At 35.3% G+C, this 20,176-nt stretch overlaps 1 protein-coding gene across 1 annotated transcript in view; it reads left to right on the top strand.

Annotated features, from left to right (window-relative positions):
- LOC106108717 (nesprin-1-like) overlaps nucleotides 1-20,176 on the top strand; it is a 33,432-nt gene that overhangs the window by 2,997 nt on the left and 10,259 nt on the right. The window contains exon 2 of the mRNA XM_013289978.1: nucleotides 17,931-18,112. Within this exon, the coding sequence (XP_013145432.1) occupies nucleotides 17,977-18,112 (136 nt within the window). The 5' untranslated portion in view covers nucleotides 17,931-17,976. The remainder of the gene's footprint in view (nucleotides 1-17,930; nucleotides 18,113-20,176) is intronic.

The following is a 20,176-nucleotide window of genomic DNA, read 5'->3' as shown; positions in this document are numbered from 1 at the left end:
AAAAGGGAGTGATGACTGAGATGACGTATGATAGAATTATGTGGAGGACAAAAACCTGTTGCGCCGACCCTACGGGAGTAGGATAAGGAGAAAAATGATGATGAAGTGAAAATATCGATACATGTAACTCCAACTCTCGTGGTTCTCAAGTAACTACTAATAACTAATTTTATCCCAGGTTATCTGTTATATTTTGTTGACTAAACATATTTAATGTCAAATAATATTACTACTTTTATATAATAATGTTTTTATTTTTCTGGTAACCATTTTCATGTCTCGAAATTTTTAAGAAAAGTTGTGAGTTTTGTTACTTTTACATTTGATATTTATGTTTCTAAAAAAAAATACTTAAAAATTGCAAACTTCTGCACACATGATAATTACCTACGATACCTTTTTCAATAACTTCTAGTTTAGTCAGATGTTTAATGATTACTTAAAGCGCCTTTTACTTTAGATTTATTTCACAATCTACACTAAGAGCCTCCATTAAATGATTGAATGTGTCAGTTAAAGTTCTAAGCGTTTTACACATTGTAGTTTTTACTATATGTAAGGTAATCTAATTTGTACAGACTACGTTACACAATACAACACTGTCGATACGTTAAGTTGTAATTTAATTTGTCGGTATCTACGGGCAACGCCTTCTCATTCCGTAGGAATTTACTTTTTTATACAATCTATAAACAGAACATCTGCTTTATACTATAACGGTGCGAAGTACCAAACCATACGAGTTTTAATTATGCTTCTTGTAACCGATACCATTAACAGGCTGAGGTAAAATTGTAATGTATTATTTTAGAATATAATGTCATGTATTAATATATATTATGTTACATTTAAATAATTCACCTATTATTGCGTAAAAATCTATGCTGCTTCTCCCTACACTACATAGTTGATCCTTCGAGCAGGATAGTTTAAATTTTAGACACCAACAAGTTTTAAATTGTATGTTTTATTATCGTCATGAGTTTTAATCTTTCGCAACAGCGTCTAGTCTCGATTTTAATCCTGAAATTCATTCAAGTACAATCTCGAAGCCAGACATTTCTCTCGATACTGCGCTTTACAATGGTTTCGTTTTTTTTTAATCTATCACTTGTCGATTTCGTTTCAAACTTGTTCTTAATTATTAAAGAAAAGAATTCTCGTCTGTGCTCTATGACTAATTCACGTTAGCAGGAACGACGGTACTTAAATATCTCCGGTCTAGACGTAAGGGGAGGTATCCCGTGATCTACTGTGAATAATTACACTACATACTGACTAATGACGACACGAAACTAATTACACGTGATGTTTATAGGATAAAAAAACATTGAAATACACTCAGCATCACAAAAATCGCACCTCTCTCAGTTTGCGCGAAAAATGGCTGTAATGGCTAGACACGAATTATACTTAAGTAAATATTGCTATGTTTGAAATGGGTATTTGAATAGCTTTACATTATTAATAAAAAAATCATGAATTCATTAAAACATTTATCATTATAAACCGACAAAAATAAACACTGTCAAATGCAAAAAGGGTATAAAAGGGTCGATCCGGACGAATTAAAATTAGTTTTCAGTAAGAATATTAAAGCTAGTTCAAGATGTAATAGGAAAATAATCAGTTCCAATGACGAACTTTAAATTATTCACTAGCCGAATTTAAAGCAGTCTATGAAACTCAAAGTAGTTTTTTTTAAACATAATTTGCATATAATTTGCTAGAGAAGGTAAGGAGTAAATGGTTAGCATGGTATGGGCATGTTATGAGGAAGGATGAATCGCATGTAACAAGGTGAACGTTAGTTATGAGGGTGGAGGTACACTGGCAGAGGTAGACCTAGAAAGAGATGTATGGATTGCGTGGTTCCCATGATCAAGAAGGGAGTGGTCTGAAATGACGTATGATAGAGTTATGTGGAGGGCAAAAACCGGTTGCGCCAACTCTGCGGGAGTAGGATAAGGAGGAAGTTGATGATTACATCTAGAGTAACACCATAAACAAAACTTTTTAATACAAACGAAAATATTTAACCGTTTGTTTTTACTTGCGAAACAACCGAAACATATTGTTGTCTCTGTCGTTCAATGATTACGAGAAGGGTGGCGATATATTTTATACGAGTGTTTCAGCAGTGTAAACATTAAATTTAAAGTTCGTTGACGTCTGAGCTTTGGCGTTAATTGAGCTAACAATGGGCCTTTTCGAGTCGCAACAGAACTTTCTAAAGCAACAGCGTGCCATTGTATCGGACCCCTTATTGCGATCTCAAAGTCGGTTCCACCTGATCGGATATTCGAGAATTTTCTTACCCATGATACGGTAACTTTATTTCTACACGACAATTTTGTGATAATCTCTTCTGCATATATTGCATCATAGTGATATCATCGTATACGATGTTATACACGGATATTGTTAGATTTAATTTTAATTCTAATTTCTTGCAAAGTAAATGCTAAATATTTATATTATGTATTTCAGGTTACATTTTTTCCTGGATTTTTTTATTTAAGAGTTTTAATGTAACGAGCGATCTATTCCAAGGTTAGAATGTTAAGGTTTGGTTTTGGTTGATATTAACTTCGAATTAAAATTGTTATCATGCAGTTTGCAATCAATTGTTTACTGCAGAATCCATCTGATAAAGTATACGAAAACGTGAAGTTTGTATACATCGTACATCGATGGATGTATACATTGTGTGTTGAATATTCCGCCGGTGGGGTCCTGAATCCTGGTGCCCGGGTCGACGACCTCCAATCCAGTTCACGTCTTGCACTCGCCACGTAACCGTCCGTACAGATCTACATGCACACATTTTATTATGTAATCGAATGTAAAGACGAGGAAAACTCTATTTATTTATACAAGTCTGATACACTGGTTTTGGCTCATTTAATGAATTTTTATGTATAAAAGTAGCTGTTGCTCGTCACTTCGTCTGCGTAAAATAAAAAAAAACATAGCCTGTTACTCACAGATAAATGACCTTTCTAACGGTGAAAGAATTTTTAAAATCGGTCCAGTAGTTTTTGAGTTATTACAATACATACAAATCTTTCCTCTTTACATTTATTATTATTATTATAGTATAGTCGCATATATGTTTGGTTATGTTAGTTAAAAGGAAATTATTATGACAATATTATATACGACACGAAAATGTATGTTTTTCCGGTAATTATAATTTAATAGGCTATCATGATTAGTAAAAAAAAACATTATGAAAATTGTAAAATCATGATCTGTAAATGGTTTTTAAACCATTAATTAATTATAATAAAATATTGATTAGAAATGTTTTTAAAACACTTCATAGATAAGTTCATGAAAAAAGTACATAATTCTATTTATATTCGACACTTGAATCATAGTTTATGTTGTTTTTAGAATTCACAGAATAGACTCTAACATTATCTAATTATATTTACAATATAAATTTAGATAAGAATGATTATAGCATGTGCTCCTACACTTGCTTTTATTCTTCTATACTTTTATTATATTTGAAAGATTTGTATTTTTGTATGTATTATTAACTCAAAAACTACTGGGCTGATTTCAAAAATCCTTTCTCCATTATAAAGCGTTATCGGGGAGTAACATAGGCTGTATTTTTATTACACGCGGGCGAAGTCGCGAGCGACAGCTAATCTTAAATGAAGTAACCGGTTCCACGATATTTAACCGTCAAATAAAGTTACTGAGATGTGGGCGCCTACTCGTTTTTTTATTTATTTATTATTCTGACCAACTTACCTTGTAAGGAACATAAAAGGGGAAATGTATTTAGCAGGGAATGGGATACCCGAATACATTCTAACTTTTCCTCTGTCTATTGAACATCTGCTATATTTTAACTTTCCAAATGTGTCAACAGCCTCCTCGATATTTTATTAAATGTTTTTGCATTAAACTATTCCGTCATTCAATTGAATTATCATTAAAATTTCGTAAGAATCCTGGTTGTTTGGGTTTTCAATCCATTTAATTCACTAATGTAATACCGGAAGTTTAGGTTACAGCTTCCGGTGTATAAGTTATTCTTAAAAACTGCTCCTAAGTGCTTTTGGCGCACAGCCATATCGCAAACCGGAACTGTGTCATATACCACAACTTCTTTCGTCACTAGCTGACAGTAGGCATAAATCAAGGAACATTAGATTCTTTTAAAATATGAGGTATTGTTTAGGACTTAGAATAATGTTTTTACCATCTTAAAGATTGTCTTTACGTTTTACTTTCTTGACGTAAATGTATTCGTTTTATATGTACATTAATATTACATTTAAATGTGCTTTATTCACATTTATGTTTTCCGTAATATGGTATCTGTAAATGCAGAGCATCTCATCTGCAAACCATGTGTTGTCATACGGGTCTCCATTTGCTGCACATTTTAATAACTTTAAAGTTTTATTTTTAATATGGGATATGGACCTATTATGAATTTTTAAATAGCCTATTCTGAAAGTTCATTGACATTTGAACTAGTTTTTTTTACGATCATAATCCAAGAACACGATCAATGCTTCTTTGTTTTTAAGTCATCAGAAGGAATTCTACGAACTGGCCCACAAACTTTTTAAACGTATTGAAAATGCACGCGCTATCAGAAGTATTACTAAAATTACTTAAACATGGCTGTGTTTAATATAATCAGCGCTACGGTGCATTGAATGACAGTACCAATTTGCCGGTGGCTGGGCAGCAATTTGCAGCCTCTAACACATTACGCTAGGCCCTCTATTACTCATGTTACATTCTATGAATGAACGACGTAATTAAATCTTTTAAAATAAGTAGGGCAGATGTTCTGAACTTTGTAATATGTGATTTCGCTAATAGTAGATAGCACTGGACATGTTAAGTGACAAGCCTACGGCCTTCAACTTTTATGTTACATTGTCTGCTTTTATGCTGAAACACATGTTTGGAGTGCTCTCCAGGTCATCTGTTCGCAACGAGGTCAGGGCAAGCTTGAATATTGTTTATTTAAGTTAAAAGATAAGATAAGAACTTGATGCGTATATGCGTTTTGATATCTTTATTTTGACTGTCTTCGTTGTATTACCAGCACAATTATACTTCGTATTTTCTATACCTTGAGGAAACTTTTTTAAAGTACATTTGAGTATAGCGTTGCAACATAGTATGTATGTATTTGTATAGGCAAGTATGCAGCCGACTTTCTCCGCTTGCGGTACAAGTTATGGTTATTATTGAAAGTACGCCGGAGTACGCCGCGGTTGCCGAGTCTACTTTTGAATTATTCAATGTTCATTGTGCGAGACTACCAACAATGCTTGAATATTTTCATTTCCATTCTTAAAAGTTATAGTAGGTATAGATAGGCTGGGTTTTGTTCAAGTTTATAGTGCTTGGTACAAATTGTAGGAGCTTGGTGCTTTTGTAAAATTTGTATTTCGTGTGATTTAACTTTTTCTAGATGCTCATTCCTTTCCCAAAGTTATTTGAAGTGTGAGAATTATTTGTAGTCGTACAATCGATGTAATGTTCCCTTGCGCTGGCTTAATTTTTTTGTTTGCGTTCGCGATTAAGGAAGCCATTAGTTAGAACAATACGGAGCTGTGGCTTGCAAGCGCTCGAAGCAGTCGTTTTATAATTTTTATGGTCGCCAGTTGTATTGACCTAAATAAACGGATCACGTCATTGCTGCGCGGCTGCAAAGGGCGTGGTCGACACAATGCAATATAAGCTCTTGATTCATTAAACTGCGTTTCAGTACAGTACTTAGCTTTAACTTTCAATTATGAAAAAATCTTTGTTTTTGGATAATCGGAAATGTTAAACTTCATACAATCTCATTGCAAACAGTCATATAGCAGGGTGTATCATAAAACGGGTCTGACGGCGTCGGCCTTCGTCGCCGCCCGGTGACGTCATCGCTTATGTCATGCCCACACAGATGATAATCGCACGATTATTAGCCGCAATGCCGAATGGACTCGCAGTACGACCACCGCACCCAGCCAGCTCGATGATGCTCTATATTCTAACCTTGTGATGAATGTATCAGTTACACTATACATATGTTAAGTGCTTCATTAAATATGTCAGCTATCACACCACGCCTTTCAACTACTAAAATAACCTTTGTTTCTATCAGCCGTGTAAATATTACCAAGGGATTTCGACGCAAGACTTTGCTTTGAGATGGCTCATAGTAGACATGTATGAACAGCGTATTCAATTGTTTTTCTCGGTTATAAAGTACAGTTTAATTGTCGTTTATTTCTCACTAGCAGCGGGTTTACTTGGACTGAATAAGCATTGAATGTTGAGAAGTAAAATGTTTCGAACGTTTGAACGTATTATTTTGATCTAGTTTTTTAAATAAAAAAATACATATCAATCAAACCACTGGGAGATAATTTTTACCAAAGCTTACTTAGATATGTGTCAAGGAGAAGTAGATTTCTCATAAAGAACACTATTGGCTAGGCATCTACACAATTTTGGTGTTGCAAATCTTCATTGGACTACCTACTTGCTCGTATGCTGTATTAAGAAAAATAATTTATTTTCATTTTCTTGTAAACATTTAAATTATTCTCGATCGTTCAAGGGCATCGTTTGTCTCGTAAGAATTCATTGAGGAGACGCAGCGGTACAAGGGGCCTATTTAGAATATTAAAACATCGGCACGAGCCGTGTACGGTGAGCTTGCGTCATTGCTCATTGCATTTGCAATTGTTTACGGTATATCTACTTAATGTATTACACGTAGGATGGAGACTCTATCCCATCTTTTATACTACAATGTTTTTGATTGTTACGTCAAAATCAAAGTTTTAAGAGTTACCAAAAAATAGGTAAACGATGTACCCATCTGTGTAAATGTGACTGCAGTTTGAAGGTATTAAAAAGTACGATATTTCCTTGATTTGTAAAAAGGGTCGCTTGATAACTTCAAAGTATTATGACAGACGCCTCAGTTTGGACTCTAGTTTGAATCTATCGGCGTCTGTGAACGGTGTCCATAGTGCGCAGGTTGCCAACGAATTGTCCGCATCCTCTACAAAGTTCAGTGGCGAGTGGCGACGCCCACACGCACTCGCTCATTCATCTCATCTGTGACACAATGGTGGCCGAGCTAATCACTCACTATGAGTATAAATGACTGACATTCATTGAATGATTGGATCAGTCATAGGAACGGAAATGCCCTTAATCTGACCTATACTTTGTCTTAATATGTTTATGCCTGATGTCTTATTTAAAATCTGTTGATATTTATTCTAAGTCCTATTTCCTTGTAGGTAATTTACGTTTAACCCTTAAATGGATGATTTTTCCATTTAAATACTATAAATTGAAACGGGTAGTTGAACATAGATTAAGATAAAAATTAAGAAAAAAAATATATTTTTCAAAATAGTCTATTGCGTAAGGAAGAAAAGCCTGATGTATAAATGCATTTAACGGTTAAGTTTAATATAAAGATGTAAGTTTGATATAACATTAGTTATGATAGTGACGTAAGCAGGCGTTTCGTGGGATGGTAAATGTACGTTGTAAACTATGTGCCAAGGTCATCACTGGCAGACCAAATTGTTTTAGCAACCCAGGAGCATTAATTCCACTGTAAATATACGTTGAATTGTTCCAGTCTTATATGCTTACAAACGTGTTAAATAAATGGATTGTTATAATTGTATGTTTGGTATTGAATCCATTCATAAGTGTTTTGTAGTCTAGTTAATTATAATATAGCCTTGAATGCAACAACAATTGTCTGATGTGTTTAATCTAAAACGTCTTTTTTTTAGTCTTTTGTACATTTGGTATTATCGTGTAATGTTTGTGTAAGGGAGTGATAACTGAGATGACGTATGATAGAGATAACTCCACATAAGTGGAGGACAAAAACCTGTTGCGCTGACCCTACGGGAGTAGGATAAAGAGAAAGATGATGATGGTTTTGTGTAAATTTGTGAAAAATTCAATAAGTATCAAGAGCAGGGCGAATCGGTACTTAGTGCTAGCGCATAACCTTCGACCGTGTCTTCACTTACTCAATTTAGGTGGAATCGTGGTCAAGCGGTTTATTTATGATAAAAACATCATTCATTTTATATTTTCGTCGATGATTTAAACAATTCCACGTGCAAATGAACTTTTGTACCCCAATTTTTATCTGTTAAACAGATTTTATATTTCGTTGTTAAGTTTGTTCATAGTTAAACAGTATACATAAGCGCGTCATTGTATGTCAAAGTTTGTCAACGAAAAATGATGACTTCATCAATATTAATACATCTTGTTCGAGTACTCTTCAATTTAGTGTACGTAATGTTTCAATGTGACGCCACATGGTACTATTAGCGCCGATATAAACAGTGACGGGGATTCGACGGCCTCGTTTCTTGAATTCCCAGCGCCGAGTACAATGTACGAACGCTCACTAAAAATAACATCGCTTATACATTCGTGAAAATCATCCACCGAAATAAATTTCCTGGCAATTATAGACGCGTCCGACTGCCGGCTATCGGAATAGGGCTGACGCTAAAGTGCGACTTCCTCTATGCCTTCTGTGGGCGTTTTCAGGTGAATTTAGTTAATATAGTGATGTATGACTCAACATTTATCGAAATGTGTCGATATTTTATGTGACGTAGCTAGTGTCTGCGAAAAAGAAATGTATTCTTCCCACACCGTTCCGAGTGAGTCATAAAATAAGGTGACATCTTAGTTTAATTGGTACTATTCTAACAGGAATTATAATTTCTGACTTCAGTGAAAAATAAAAGAAAATACGAAACTCTTTATTACCATGGTATTAGTACTTAGAAATGTAGGGCACCTAGCAACCCTAGTGGCCTCCTGTGTGGGTGGAAATCCTGTTAATGCGCGCTCGGCCGCGGCCGGGACTACGCAGTCCACGTCACAAGGCTACCGAGCTCTAAGGTCCAAGTTAAACGGACAAGATTAAGATGATATCATCTTTGTTGACTCATCCGTTTATTTCACAACAATAACATCAACATTACAGTAATTATAATTGTAATTAAGCATCAGTAACTTAATCGGACTTACTGGTCATCTCTAATTGTAGTGATTTTGAATAAATTAGCAAAAATTGTTCATAAAATATTGTTTCATTTAAATCCTTATGAACAGATGTTCATGTGTGATATAGAAATATCAACACGTAATGGGTTAATTTTGTTGACTATTCACATAAACGGAGATCATAAGGTCCTGTTTTTAGTAGAGTATCTTTCGTTTGACGTTTGCAGCTTTCAAATTACGAGTAACAATCAAAAGACACGAGACAAACCCGATTGGTACTTCTTCTGGTACTTGGTTCGATTAATAAATCATTTAAAAATTGGATATTCCGGAAATCTGTCAGTAAACTATACCTTCAACTTAATTAAGTGTTATTATACATTGTTCATTATAACTTCATTATTTTAAACACCTGTCTTGTGCAATTTATCGATTCTCATTAACCAACGCAAGCGAAATGCAACGAGCCGTTGTTTACCAAAATGTCCCCTTTGAACTTGCGTTGACCGGACACGCGTCGGTTCGCTGTACTGTTCTATGTGTGTGTATGTGCTTTATATTATTTATAACACGTGTAATTACGGAGGAAAGGGGACTGCGAGACAGGGGGAATTGCTCGATCATGACAGGCTTGCACCTGGTATACGATTTCGAACGGATTCTTGGTAATGAAACCATAGCAGTGTCATGTTTTTGTACTATGTAGATATGAATGGTTTGAAAAATGAACTCTGGTAACTCATTTATGTTTGTATGCGGAAGTTTTGTATGTATTTGGCTTCAAGGAGACAATGGTTAGGGCACAAAATGACTGACAAAAATTAGTAGTCAAATCCAGGTTAGTTCGGGTCTTCCCCGGAGGACTGCAAATCAAGCACAAAATAATGCAGAATAAAAACGTCGTAGACAATCAATAAAGTTAGTAATTACAAATTAAAAAACCAACAGCCAATTTATTGACATTGACCTCGAAAGCAAATATGCCACTCCCTAAACCCATAAAAAACCTCCTCTCCAATCTTAGTACCTTAAAACACATTAGGTAATGACCTGATGACAGAGTGAGACAGGAAATATTTTATAGGCGTCTAGCTCACGCATGTTGTGGCTCGGGCGCGGTTCTAAATTTGGGTTAATGGATTCGTCCGCGCACCGCCATGGGAAGTACCTGTTAGTTCGTCCGCTCTTACCTACCGCCTGTTTCACTTGCGCCTGCTTCTCGTCAATGTTACTCTGTAATTTTTTATTCTTCTATGTTAACGAAGTGTGTTTTAGCGTTCTCAACATTTTCTTGTTACTTTGTCTCGTATTTCAAATATTTGTTCATCATTTTTCCGTTCTGATCAACAGCAGTTTGATATTATTTTGGTATTATAATAAATTAAGCGGTAGTTTTCTGTAAATCGATCGATCTGATCTAAAAGGAACCAGTCCTGTCAATTCACATTAGATACCTACAAAATAAATCACAATAGAATGAAACGAATCCATAAATCTATAACGTTTTGTATATAATATGAGTCAGAACTTATACACAAACGAAAGTAACATGATTTATTATATTTTTTTTAATTTATACGGTATTTTATTGTGTTTGTAAGCTTAAGTAAACTTTAACTAGTATTCATTTGTTATTATTCTGGCTAAACATATGATTAAAAACACGTAATCTCAAAGAGACGAAAGGGCCCTCGAAGCTGCAACAAAACGGCGATAGTTTTCACGTGTCAGCGAAATCCCGCGTCAGTCTAGGCGTCCACTTGTGCTGAGCTAACAACACTAAATATAGCGCCGCGGCCGTGATGTCAACACTCGGAAGCTGGAAATCGTGCCGTTGACTAAAGTTTATTTGTTTTATTGCAAAATTGTTCCGTCACTTGAGAAAAAGGTTAGAACACCAGCCAGCAAGAATACTGTATGTATTCTCGTTTATGCTACTTGTGTCTGAATTTCAAGTGTAATAAACACTTTTAATGGAAGTACTGATGTTATTTTTTGCTCAAATCGATGTTAATCCTAGCAAATGCCATCAGGCAATCAGCTATGTTTAAAAATTGATTCACTTCACGCGTTCGAGGCGTTCGTGAGAAAATAATTTGCGCGATAATGATCGCGAGACGAATGCAGTGAAGCGAGTCGCGAGTATGTTTGTATATTCGACATGTGGGATGTTGTATACTTCCAACACTGATCTGTATAAATGGATAGGCGATTGATTGGAAATGACAGCTTTTACTTCATTCCGATGTAAACTACCATTTTGATTCGAAACCTCTTTACCGCGAAATCATCGTGATGTAAGCGGAAGTTATTAATTCGGAACGCTTCAGTTACTTTCAGGTGAAGGTCATGTTCCCCCTGATGTTTTACAGAGTTGCGAAACTTGTTAGTCTGTTTACATTGAAATGAAACATTCTTCTGATTCATAAAGTGTCTTTGGTTCTGTCCACATATTTCCACTCCAGTTGAATAATTTATTTTCATATAAAATATTGTAGAACAACGGATAGGTAAGTAACCGTCTGATTACAAAAACAAACAAAAGCTACGCCGGTTAAAAATGCAACGCAGTCTGCGTTGGCCGGGCGGTAACCGTACCGTGACTAGTGCTGTGTACTTACTAGATATCGCTATAGTGATATCGATGTTTTATCGTAATCGTATCAATAAATCCGATGATAAGATATTGAATTGATGTTAAATATTGCTTTATTTCCTTTTAAAACACTATTTCCAATTTGTTTAGTTTTAATTTTTTCATAAAGGTAATAAGACTTCTCTAGTGCTTTATAAAATCGAAAAGTGAAGGATGCTTTTCGAATATCATATTAATAAAATTAGATTATACTAATGTTTAAGAAATCTCAGTTATATGTCAGTTTTTATCGACGATCCTCTCTCTTGTTATTATCATATTATTATATTATCGATATTTCCGGACAGGTATGTTTCGTCACTAACCGTAGCGTACCGTGAACAACATCCGCGCACAGTTATGCGGTCACGCACTAAAATAGACCTTATCCGTAGCGAGATAAGGCCAACACCTGAATTGTGGTTCGATTAAAATCGCATTGTTTCCCTGTTCTCAATGAGAACGTCACTATGCGCATAGTTATGAGTTCGCGTAGTCGTGTTTACGCTTCGCAAACTGTAGCTTTCTACTGTAAAAATAGGTCAGTCTATTGTCTTTGCGCTTTTTGTTTCGTAAATGCAAAAATTAAAAGAATTAACAAGTGTAATATTTTGTTATTTCGTGTCCAATATACTCACGTTAACCTCGTCTACTTCATGAAAATGTGCCTTAGTTTGTAGTTATCTTGGTTACAATGTTAAAAAAATTGTATAATATGGACTGTTTGATCTCCGATCGTGAAATGCTATATGTAAAGTGAAAGTGTACAAATAATAACGGATTATTCATTCCGAAGTACGTCAAAACGGACATGCCTTTGGTGCGAAGCTCCGTCACGCAGTGCGGTCCGGCATAACGGTGTTCCTACTTTTACATAACACACGCCTGTTTACATCTAGTTATATGTAACCGTACGTAACAACGAATAATCGTATGTTATTACTCTGTGGAATCAAGTGTAGCTTTTTGTCTGATATCTGATGTTAATCTTTAGAATGGGTTTTCGACGTCTATTATTAGTTTTATTAAGAAATAAATGTCTATATGTTATATCAAGTATTTTAGACGTTGGTATGCATATTGGTTTATAACTTTGTAAGTTACAAAAGCTTAGCCGAAACTTCCCGCTTTATGGCCGCGGAATTTTCAACGACTTGAAAATTAAAACTCTGCGTTTGTCTTGGACCGAATTTAAAGTGCTTTCTATCTTTACTATAATATCGTATAACGTATGTAATTGCACATACATCAGTGTGGGTGGTAGTGGAACCAGTGGCAGGATATCCGTCGCCAAACCGGCACGACTGCCTTGCGACTGCCTCGTGTCTCCCCTAATAAGGATGGCGACAGTCCCCTTGTTCGGTAGAAGCCACTTGTCAACCGCGATGTATGTCCTGCCACAAGTCCTGGATAGCAGACGAAATGAAAGTAGATGGGAAAATCAAGTATCTTCATTCTCTATGTGTTAATAGTTTACGTAAATTTTTTAATACATTTAACGTTGTAACAATGGACAGGTTTACTTAATAATGTAATTCCAATATTGATATAATTTCTACGTGTTTTAAATGCGATAAAAATCTGTAATTCGTCTCTTGATAGGCCTAGATAATATTTAATTTCATTGGAAGAGCTAAGCTTTTAGATAATACAATAACTGTCTCTATGTATGTATTTTATATGAGAAATCTGTACTCTGGGATAGTTATAGTGACAATTATAAGTCTTTGAGTGCGACAGTGAACGTTGATTTCTTGACGTTTTGAATACGAGCGATGGTGGTACGATGGTGCGACGCCATGTCTGCCACGGAGGTCATCGACCCCACCGCCTGCCAACTCGATACGGCCCGCTTTTATACAAACCTCGCTGCCAATAATACTTTGATGCTGTGTTTTATATCAAAGATGTTTTATTGCCAGTAACTTTGACCATGAGGACTCCAGACTCGTAAAATTCTACGGATCCAGTTTCTTCACGGGCTAATTTTAAGTATACTTTAGAGATGGATTGCCAGAGATATTTTTATTACTATACGAGTACTTTAATTTTTGATACTTTACTCAACATTAAACGTCAGAATAGAGATGAAAGTTTCTTGAGAAGTATCAAAAAATAGGTATCTTCGTAAATCTACGTTGATACATATGATCAGCGATTGCCTTATGTAACTCACGTACATTATTACATAACATTACTGTATTGTTATCTTGAAGTGAGTTAATTTGTGAGCAATGACGTTATCTTAAAGTAATATTTGCGTTTTTGTACGCGCTGAAGATTTGTTTTTGTCATGTTTAAATGTTTTGTTGTCAAGGCCAGGTTAAGCAAGATCTTGAACCAAAACTAAGAATAGAAATTAATATTTACTCGGGAGACTGCACAAAAATCATCTCGCCATAATTCATCTTCCTTATCCTAATCCCGTAGGGTCGGCAACAGTTTTTTGTCCTCCATATAACTATTATACGTCATCTCAGTCATCACTCCCGTTTTGATCATGTCACCTTTTACGCAATCCATCTCTTTCTAGGTCTACCTCTACCGGTGTACCCTTCCACTCTCATAATTAACGTTATACTTGGTACATACGATTCATCTACATGACATGCCCATACCATGCTTATAATCTCGTCATAAGTAAATGAAAAATATGATTTGTAAGACATGGAACAATAACTGCCATGTAGACAAGAATCCCTTCTGAATTTCCATATTTTCCTTGTTGGGATGAATAAATTTTGTGGATTTATTTATGTCTTGAACGTTAGTTTTTATTATTATATAAAGGAGATCTCGGCCTTGGTTTTTAAATAAGTTGATTTCCCATACGATAATACCGATTGTTAACAATCCTTTGTTTCTTTTGTGGAAAATTGTTAATGCGTGCGAATCCATTGTTTTAAGGCTCGTTGAAACTTTTCTTATTGCACTCAAGATGTGTCACTTTTTCTTTTAAATGTATTTTTTAATTCTTTCTTAATGAAATATTTTTATTATAAAAAAACTAGCTTTCGCCCGCGACTCCGTCCGCGTGGATTTAAAAAAAAAACAAAAGTGAGTAGCCTATGTGTTCTTCCAAACCAAATTTCATCGATATCCGTTCAGCCGTTTAGGCTACAAACTCTAACAAACATCCATCCATCTATCTAAACTTTCGCATTTATAATATTAGTTAGATAATAAACAGCACGAGTTTAAAATGTTGCGTTACTTATAATTATAAAATTAAATGTCCTATCTATTAGAGTACACGAGACCAAGTGAAAATATTTTTTTTAATTAGTCACTCCTTAATTACTTTAGGGACGTGGTTTTAATATTCACAAAGTAAAAAATTATTTAGCATTTTATGACATGCACGTATAAATTATTTATTAAACTTTAAATTTTATTACAGACTAGCTGTTTCCGTCCGCAAATCTGTATGAAATTATAGAAACTTTTTTTATTGTTTACATTTATCAAATTCTAAATTGCAAATGTCAAACCAGTTACCATAATAACCTTGTTTCCTTAATGTTGGCAACTTGTAGTTTATGGTCGCTTTCCCACATCAAGGTATTCTTCAATTTATTAAACCCCTAAGTTTAATAGTGTGAAAATGTATACCATAAAGCGTATCGTAAGTATAGGGCTTTTTGTTAAAGAAAGAATTATTCCAACATATGCTGTGATTGCTGACATCCGATGCGACGAAGTAGTGTTTGTTTACGCTTTATTATATTACTATAGATAGATGTCTCTTTTAAGAAAGACAAATTGAGTATCACTCTTACAAGAAATGATAAAAATCATTTTGTCTGCTCTACATGTACTCTAATCTTTATATTTACATACATATTTATGATAAAGGCGCGGTTTATTGTATCGAATGGATATTGGCCATAGCGTATTAGCAAGCACTAGACTTGATAGTGTATCTAGGTCGCAATATCGGCAGTGCGCATGCCCTGATCCTACCATTGCTTAGCGAGTAAGCGAATATTACATTGATTTGCAAATTAAAACCTATTTCCATATAAACAAAAGCCTTGCTTTGTAACTTGGATTAGCATTATATATAATACTTTTTATTTATAATGGTAATATTATCGTTAGTGTAACTCTAATGCTTTTACGCCGAAGGTCTCCTTAGTGATCATTAAAAGAATCTAAAGATTGATTTTTTTATTTCAGTAACTATCAGAAAGCGAAGATAGTTTTCATTGGTACGATGCAATATATTAAACATTTTAACAAAATATAAACATGTAGGTTTTAATTGTATGGTCACCGTCGACCTTCTCGCGAGTAAACATTGTAGGCAAGGTCTTACGTTGCCGGCCGGCGACAGTCATTTATTGCCGTCGCTATTTATATCTGTTTCAAACGATATGACGTTTGAACATAAGATTCATTTTATTGACCTTAGTGCGCTGTCTTCCAAATTAACTCACTACTTCACTGATAATTTTGCTTCTATCTTTACATGTTGCTCGAAAAGAGACATAAATTTGGAATTCTGGTTCAGACGAAACATTCAGTTTGCTAATGCATGCGAATCTTTAGACTCTATGGGTGAAAACAACCATTGTGACATGATTGAATCCAATTGAATGGGACCATTTACATGTTTCGTCCTTGTATATTAGCCGATTGTAATTAGAGTAAAAGGCGCAGTGACCACATTTTTATTCTCCTATCCATCATATTGTACGTTTTGTGAGTCACGGAACAGTGGCATCGTGAGCGGCATCACAATTTCATAGCAACAATGGTATTGTTTGCACGTAGCGGTGCTAATACGTCCGTAGACTATTTATGAGTTGCTTAGCGACCCTCTGCCATTATTATTGTGTTCATACTAATTGGTTTCACTATCGCTCTAAATTAGCTGGAATTGCGTAAAGCTTCCTGGTCCGTTCGAAAGTGATCTTAGTAAAACATGACTCTGTGTGTCATATTTAATGTCTCCAATTTTTAATGTCTACGTTTTTATAAGCAATAGTTTCGAATAGGTATGCCGACATAATTACACCCAGATAAGAACGAACGGACAGATAAAACTGTTTAAGTGTATCCTCATGGCTTTCGATTATTTCTCAGTCATTTGTGAGTATTCAAATCGTGGTGGCGTAACGTTTGTTTTCTCAGAAGGTAAAGAAAATCGATTGCTAAACCAGTAAACGTGCCTTAAGGGTATTTTGTGTAAGAACAAAAAACAGATATAGGTGCGATATTAACAATGTGTAATATCTAATCTTATCAAAAATGACGTCATGTGAAACGATTGTAGGTAAAGTGCATGTAACATTTTGGTGCGCGGTGGGGCGTTGCAGTGGGCAGTGTGTGTTGGAAACGAGACGTTTGCGTAATATTCTGTTAACCGGTTAAATTGTTTATTATTCAGCGTCGACTTCAAGGTGAATGTGCTATTTTGGGTCAACTCACCATATTCAGTGTTCACAATTTGTGTAAAGGTGACCGGTAGAATTGTTTATCTAATCGTGTGAATGTACACAGTTCTTGAGTTCTTTGTGACACTGATTGTTAGTTTTATCTAAGATCGATATATTCTTAGCTATAAATATTATTATTATTAGTGACAACCAGATAAGTGGCCGTAGGTGCCTTCTATAGGTGGGTAGCTTTTCCATCAGGTAAGGCTACCTGTGATAAAAAATAATTTATCCAAGTCTCGCAATGAAAAGTCTAATCAAATATGGTCTTAATCGCTTATAGCAAAGAATGGCCTAGCTCATCCATGAAAATGCACGAGTCACATGAATCTATAACTTTTACAAGTGTTCTTCTTATCGTGTGTTTCATATAGACCAATGTGGTTTGTAACAACCGCAATTTGTAATTATTTCGAGGAGAGCCTCAATAAATCATCTTTTCTTGTATAGCTTGCAAGATAAGTTTTATGACATAATTATATCCTACTTAGTGTCACTTAACGTTCATGTTTGTGATATGTTATTAGCTTCAAGTTATTTGCAATTAGGATTTTATAGAGAAATCTTGATATAAATCATTCAGAAAATAACCCTTAGTTTCTAGGATTAGGGGAGGTATAGAAACTTTATCTTAAAATTGATTAAAAGTGGAAAAGTTTATACGAATAACGTCTTTTTGCTGACTTGATATTATGTGAATGTTTCTGCTATGCGATCTCTGACTTAATTATCGAAGTAATCAAATATCTTTAAAGTCATTAAAAATTGTATTAATTGTTAATTTTATGTTTGTTTTTTGTGTACAGAGTGTTGAGCGTGGCGAGGCGCGGCGTTGTGCGGCAGTAGGTCGCGATGACGACCGACATCTCGGTGTCCCGCTGGGACCCGTCCATCGGCCATGGACAGGAGATCATCGACGAGTTCGAGTACGACGGCGGCAACTCATCATCGAGGCTCTACGAACGATCGCGCATTAAGGCGCTAGCAGGTATATGACATAATAATCAGCTAGTTTAGTCACATTTATTTCTTGTGACGAGAGCTGCAGCGGAATAAGCAGTTAAGATGTTCTAAGGTACAACTTCGCATATCTATCGACGAGTTGCTTGCTTAGATGTATTAAGGTGAAAGATGCAAAAGAGGAATGCCAAATGAAAATTTGTATTATTTGTCCACTTCTCTCGATAACAGGAATGTTTTGTGAAGCTTTTGTTTGAGGTTAATTTTGTTATAGGACATAGAGTATAAGTAAATGAAAAAAACATCATAGATATTCATACATATATGTATGTGTACTGTGTGTGTAATGAAATGGAATGCACATCCTTTGAGAGCACCCCCTTTTTTGTAGGATGCCTACATCTGTCTGGCTTGACTCGACGACGCGACGGTTATTTACTTGCCCGAGGCATACGACACACAATAGACTGCTATGGCACAATGATGCCATCTAACGTAATCAAATGTACTCTGTCTCAATATGTTCCATTAGAATTTACGTGTTAGATTAGATTCCTGCATTTTATGTACTCAAAAGCTGAAATAAGAATCGATATAACAAAATAAGGATTTAGTAGGATTACAAACGTAAAGTATAGCTTAACGTCGCGAATTCTAATGTCGAACAATTCAAAACTTTATATCAAGCGTAATACAGTTCCTATTGCGACCAATTCTCACAAAGGACTGTGGCTGTTCGAATGTATTAAGTTTTTTGGGCATGATCGACCGTGAACCTGGTCGCCACGATTAAATCCGACTGAACCAGAGAACTACAGTTCTTTGTATCCGGATGAGAAAACATTTCGTTTTCAGTGGTGCTAAACTTTGCGAAAAAATATTTTTAATAAAGCTAAATTACCGTTCCCTAATTTGATGTCTTGATAGAATTATCTTTATATTGGTGTTCCTCCACTGAGGTGTTTTGTCTACAAATTGTTCAATATTGTGCAATTAAAAAAATCAAGATGCAAATGAATTAAATACATTGGTTTGCTGTAGTATTTTCATTTGTTGTATATTGAAATTTAAGCAATGTGTTTGATAATCATATTACATAAATAATAACAACGAGTGATTTTATCAGACGACAAATTATACAAGTAACGTGACCTTTATATTGTGTGGTATATTGGACGATCTGTTTTATTATTACATTACTGTTCTAATAACAATGCTTATTAATAATAGCATGACTGTAATGAACCTCAGTCGTTATCGGTATTCGCAACCATAATTTCCGTTTTCCCATCAAATAGCAGTGGTAACAAACAATTTATTTACTACAACTAGGCGTAGTCATAGTAGTGATCGTTTATCTATTTATCGGACGCCGAATTTTTTTATCTGTATAACTTATCAGATAGTACGAGGCGCTCTCTCGCGTGCACGTTACACATCTTTGCGTTAACCGTCATCGATATGTTCGTGAACAATTTTGACATATATTTTGACGTTTTCTAGATTTATATTTTACATTTACACAATATTAATTAGTATCGATTCCTCAATAAGTTTACGGTTCGATCGAACCGGTCCTAAAGTTGTCGACATCTGGAGCGCACGTATCGAATATCCTCGTCCAGCGGGCAGTTGAATTTAGTCGCTCTAATTCTTCCCGTTCTTTCGCCTCGGAGCCGAGCGTCAGTCTCGCAGCGCTGGTGATATGACATCGACGGAGTGTTACGACCTTATAAAGAGGGGTGTCGATATAGAAGTGCCGGGGCTAGAGCTTTACTACGACAAAGTTGTGTCGGAGCTGAGAGGTTTGTTCTATCTCTCCTATTTGTTCGTCATTCAGTGTTAGTGATCATTAAATGTGGTCTAATGAGGTAAAAGTGTGCTTCCTTATAAGTGTTCACCAGTTTTCCTTGTCAAATTTGTTCGAGGATGTTTTAAAGTTTGTAAGTTTCGAATATTTGGATTGAAGTATTGGCGTTGTAAAAGGTAATGTTTTTTTGTTATTGCGAATGTTGAAGTGAAGGGCTCTCGGGCGATAAGGCTGGATAAGATTGCGTTCCGCTTGATAGCATTTAGGAATCTGATCTGGGTG

Source organism: Papilio polytes, unplaced genomic scaffold (assembly GCF_000836215.1).
Source record: "Papilio polytes unplaced genomic scaffold, Ppol_1.0 DF821400.1, whole genome shotgun sequence".
NCBI classification, from domain to species: domain Eukaryota; kingdom Metazoa; phylum Arthropoda; class Insecta; order Lepidoptera; family Papilionidae; genus Papilio; species Papilio polytes.
Note: the sequence above shows the minus strand (reverse complement) of the source record. Positions and strands in the feature narration are given on the sequence as shown.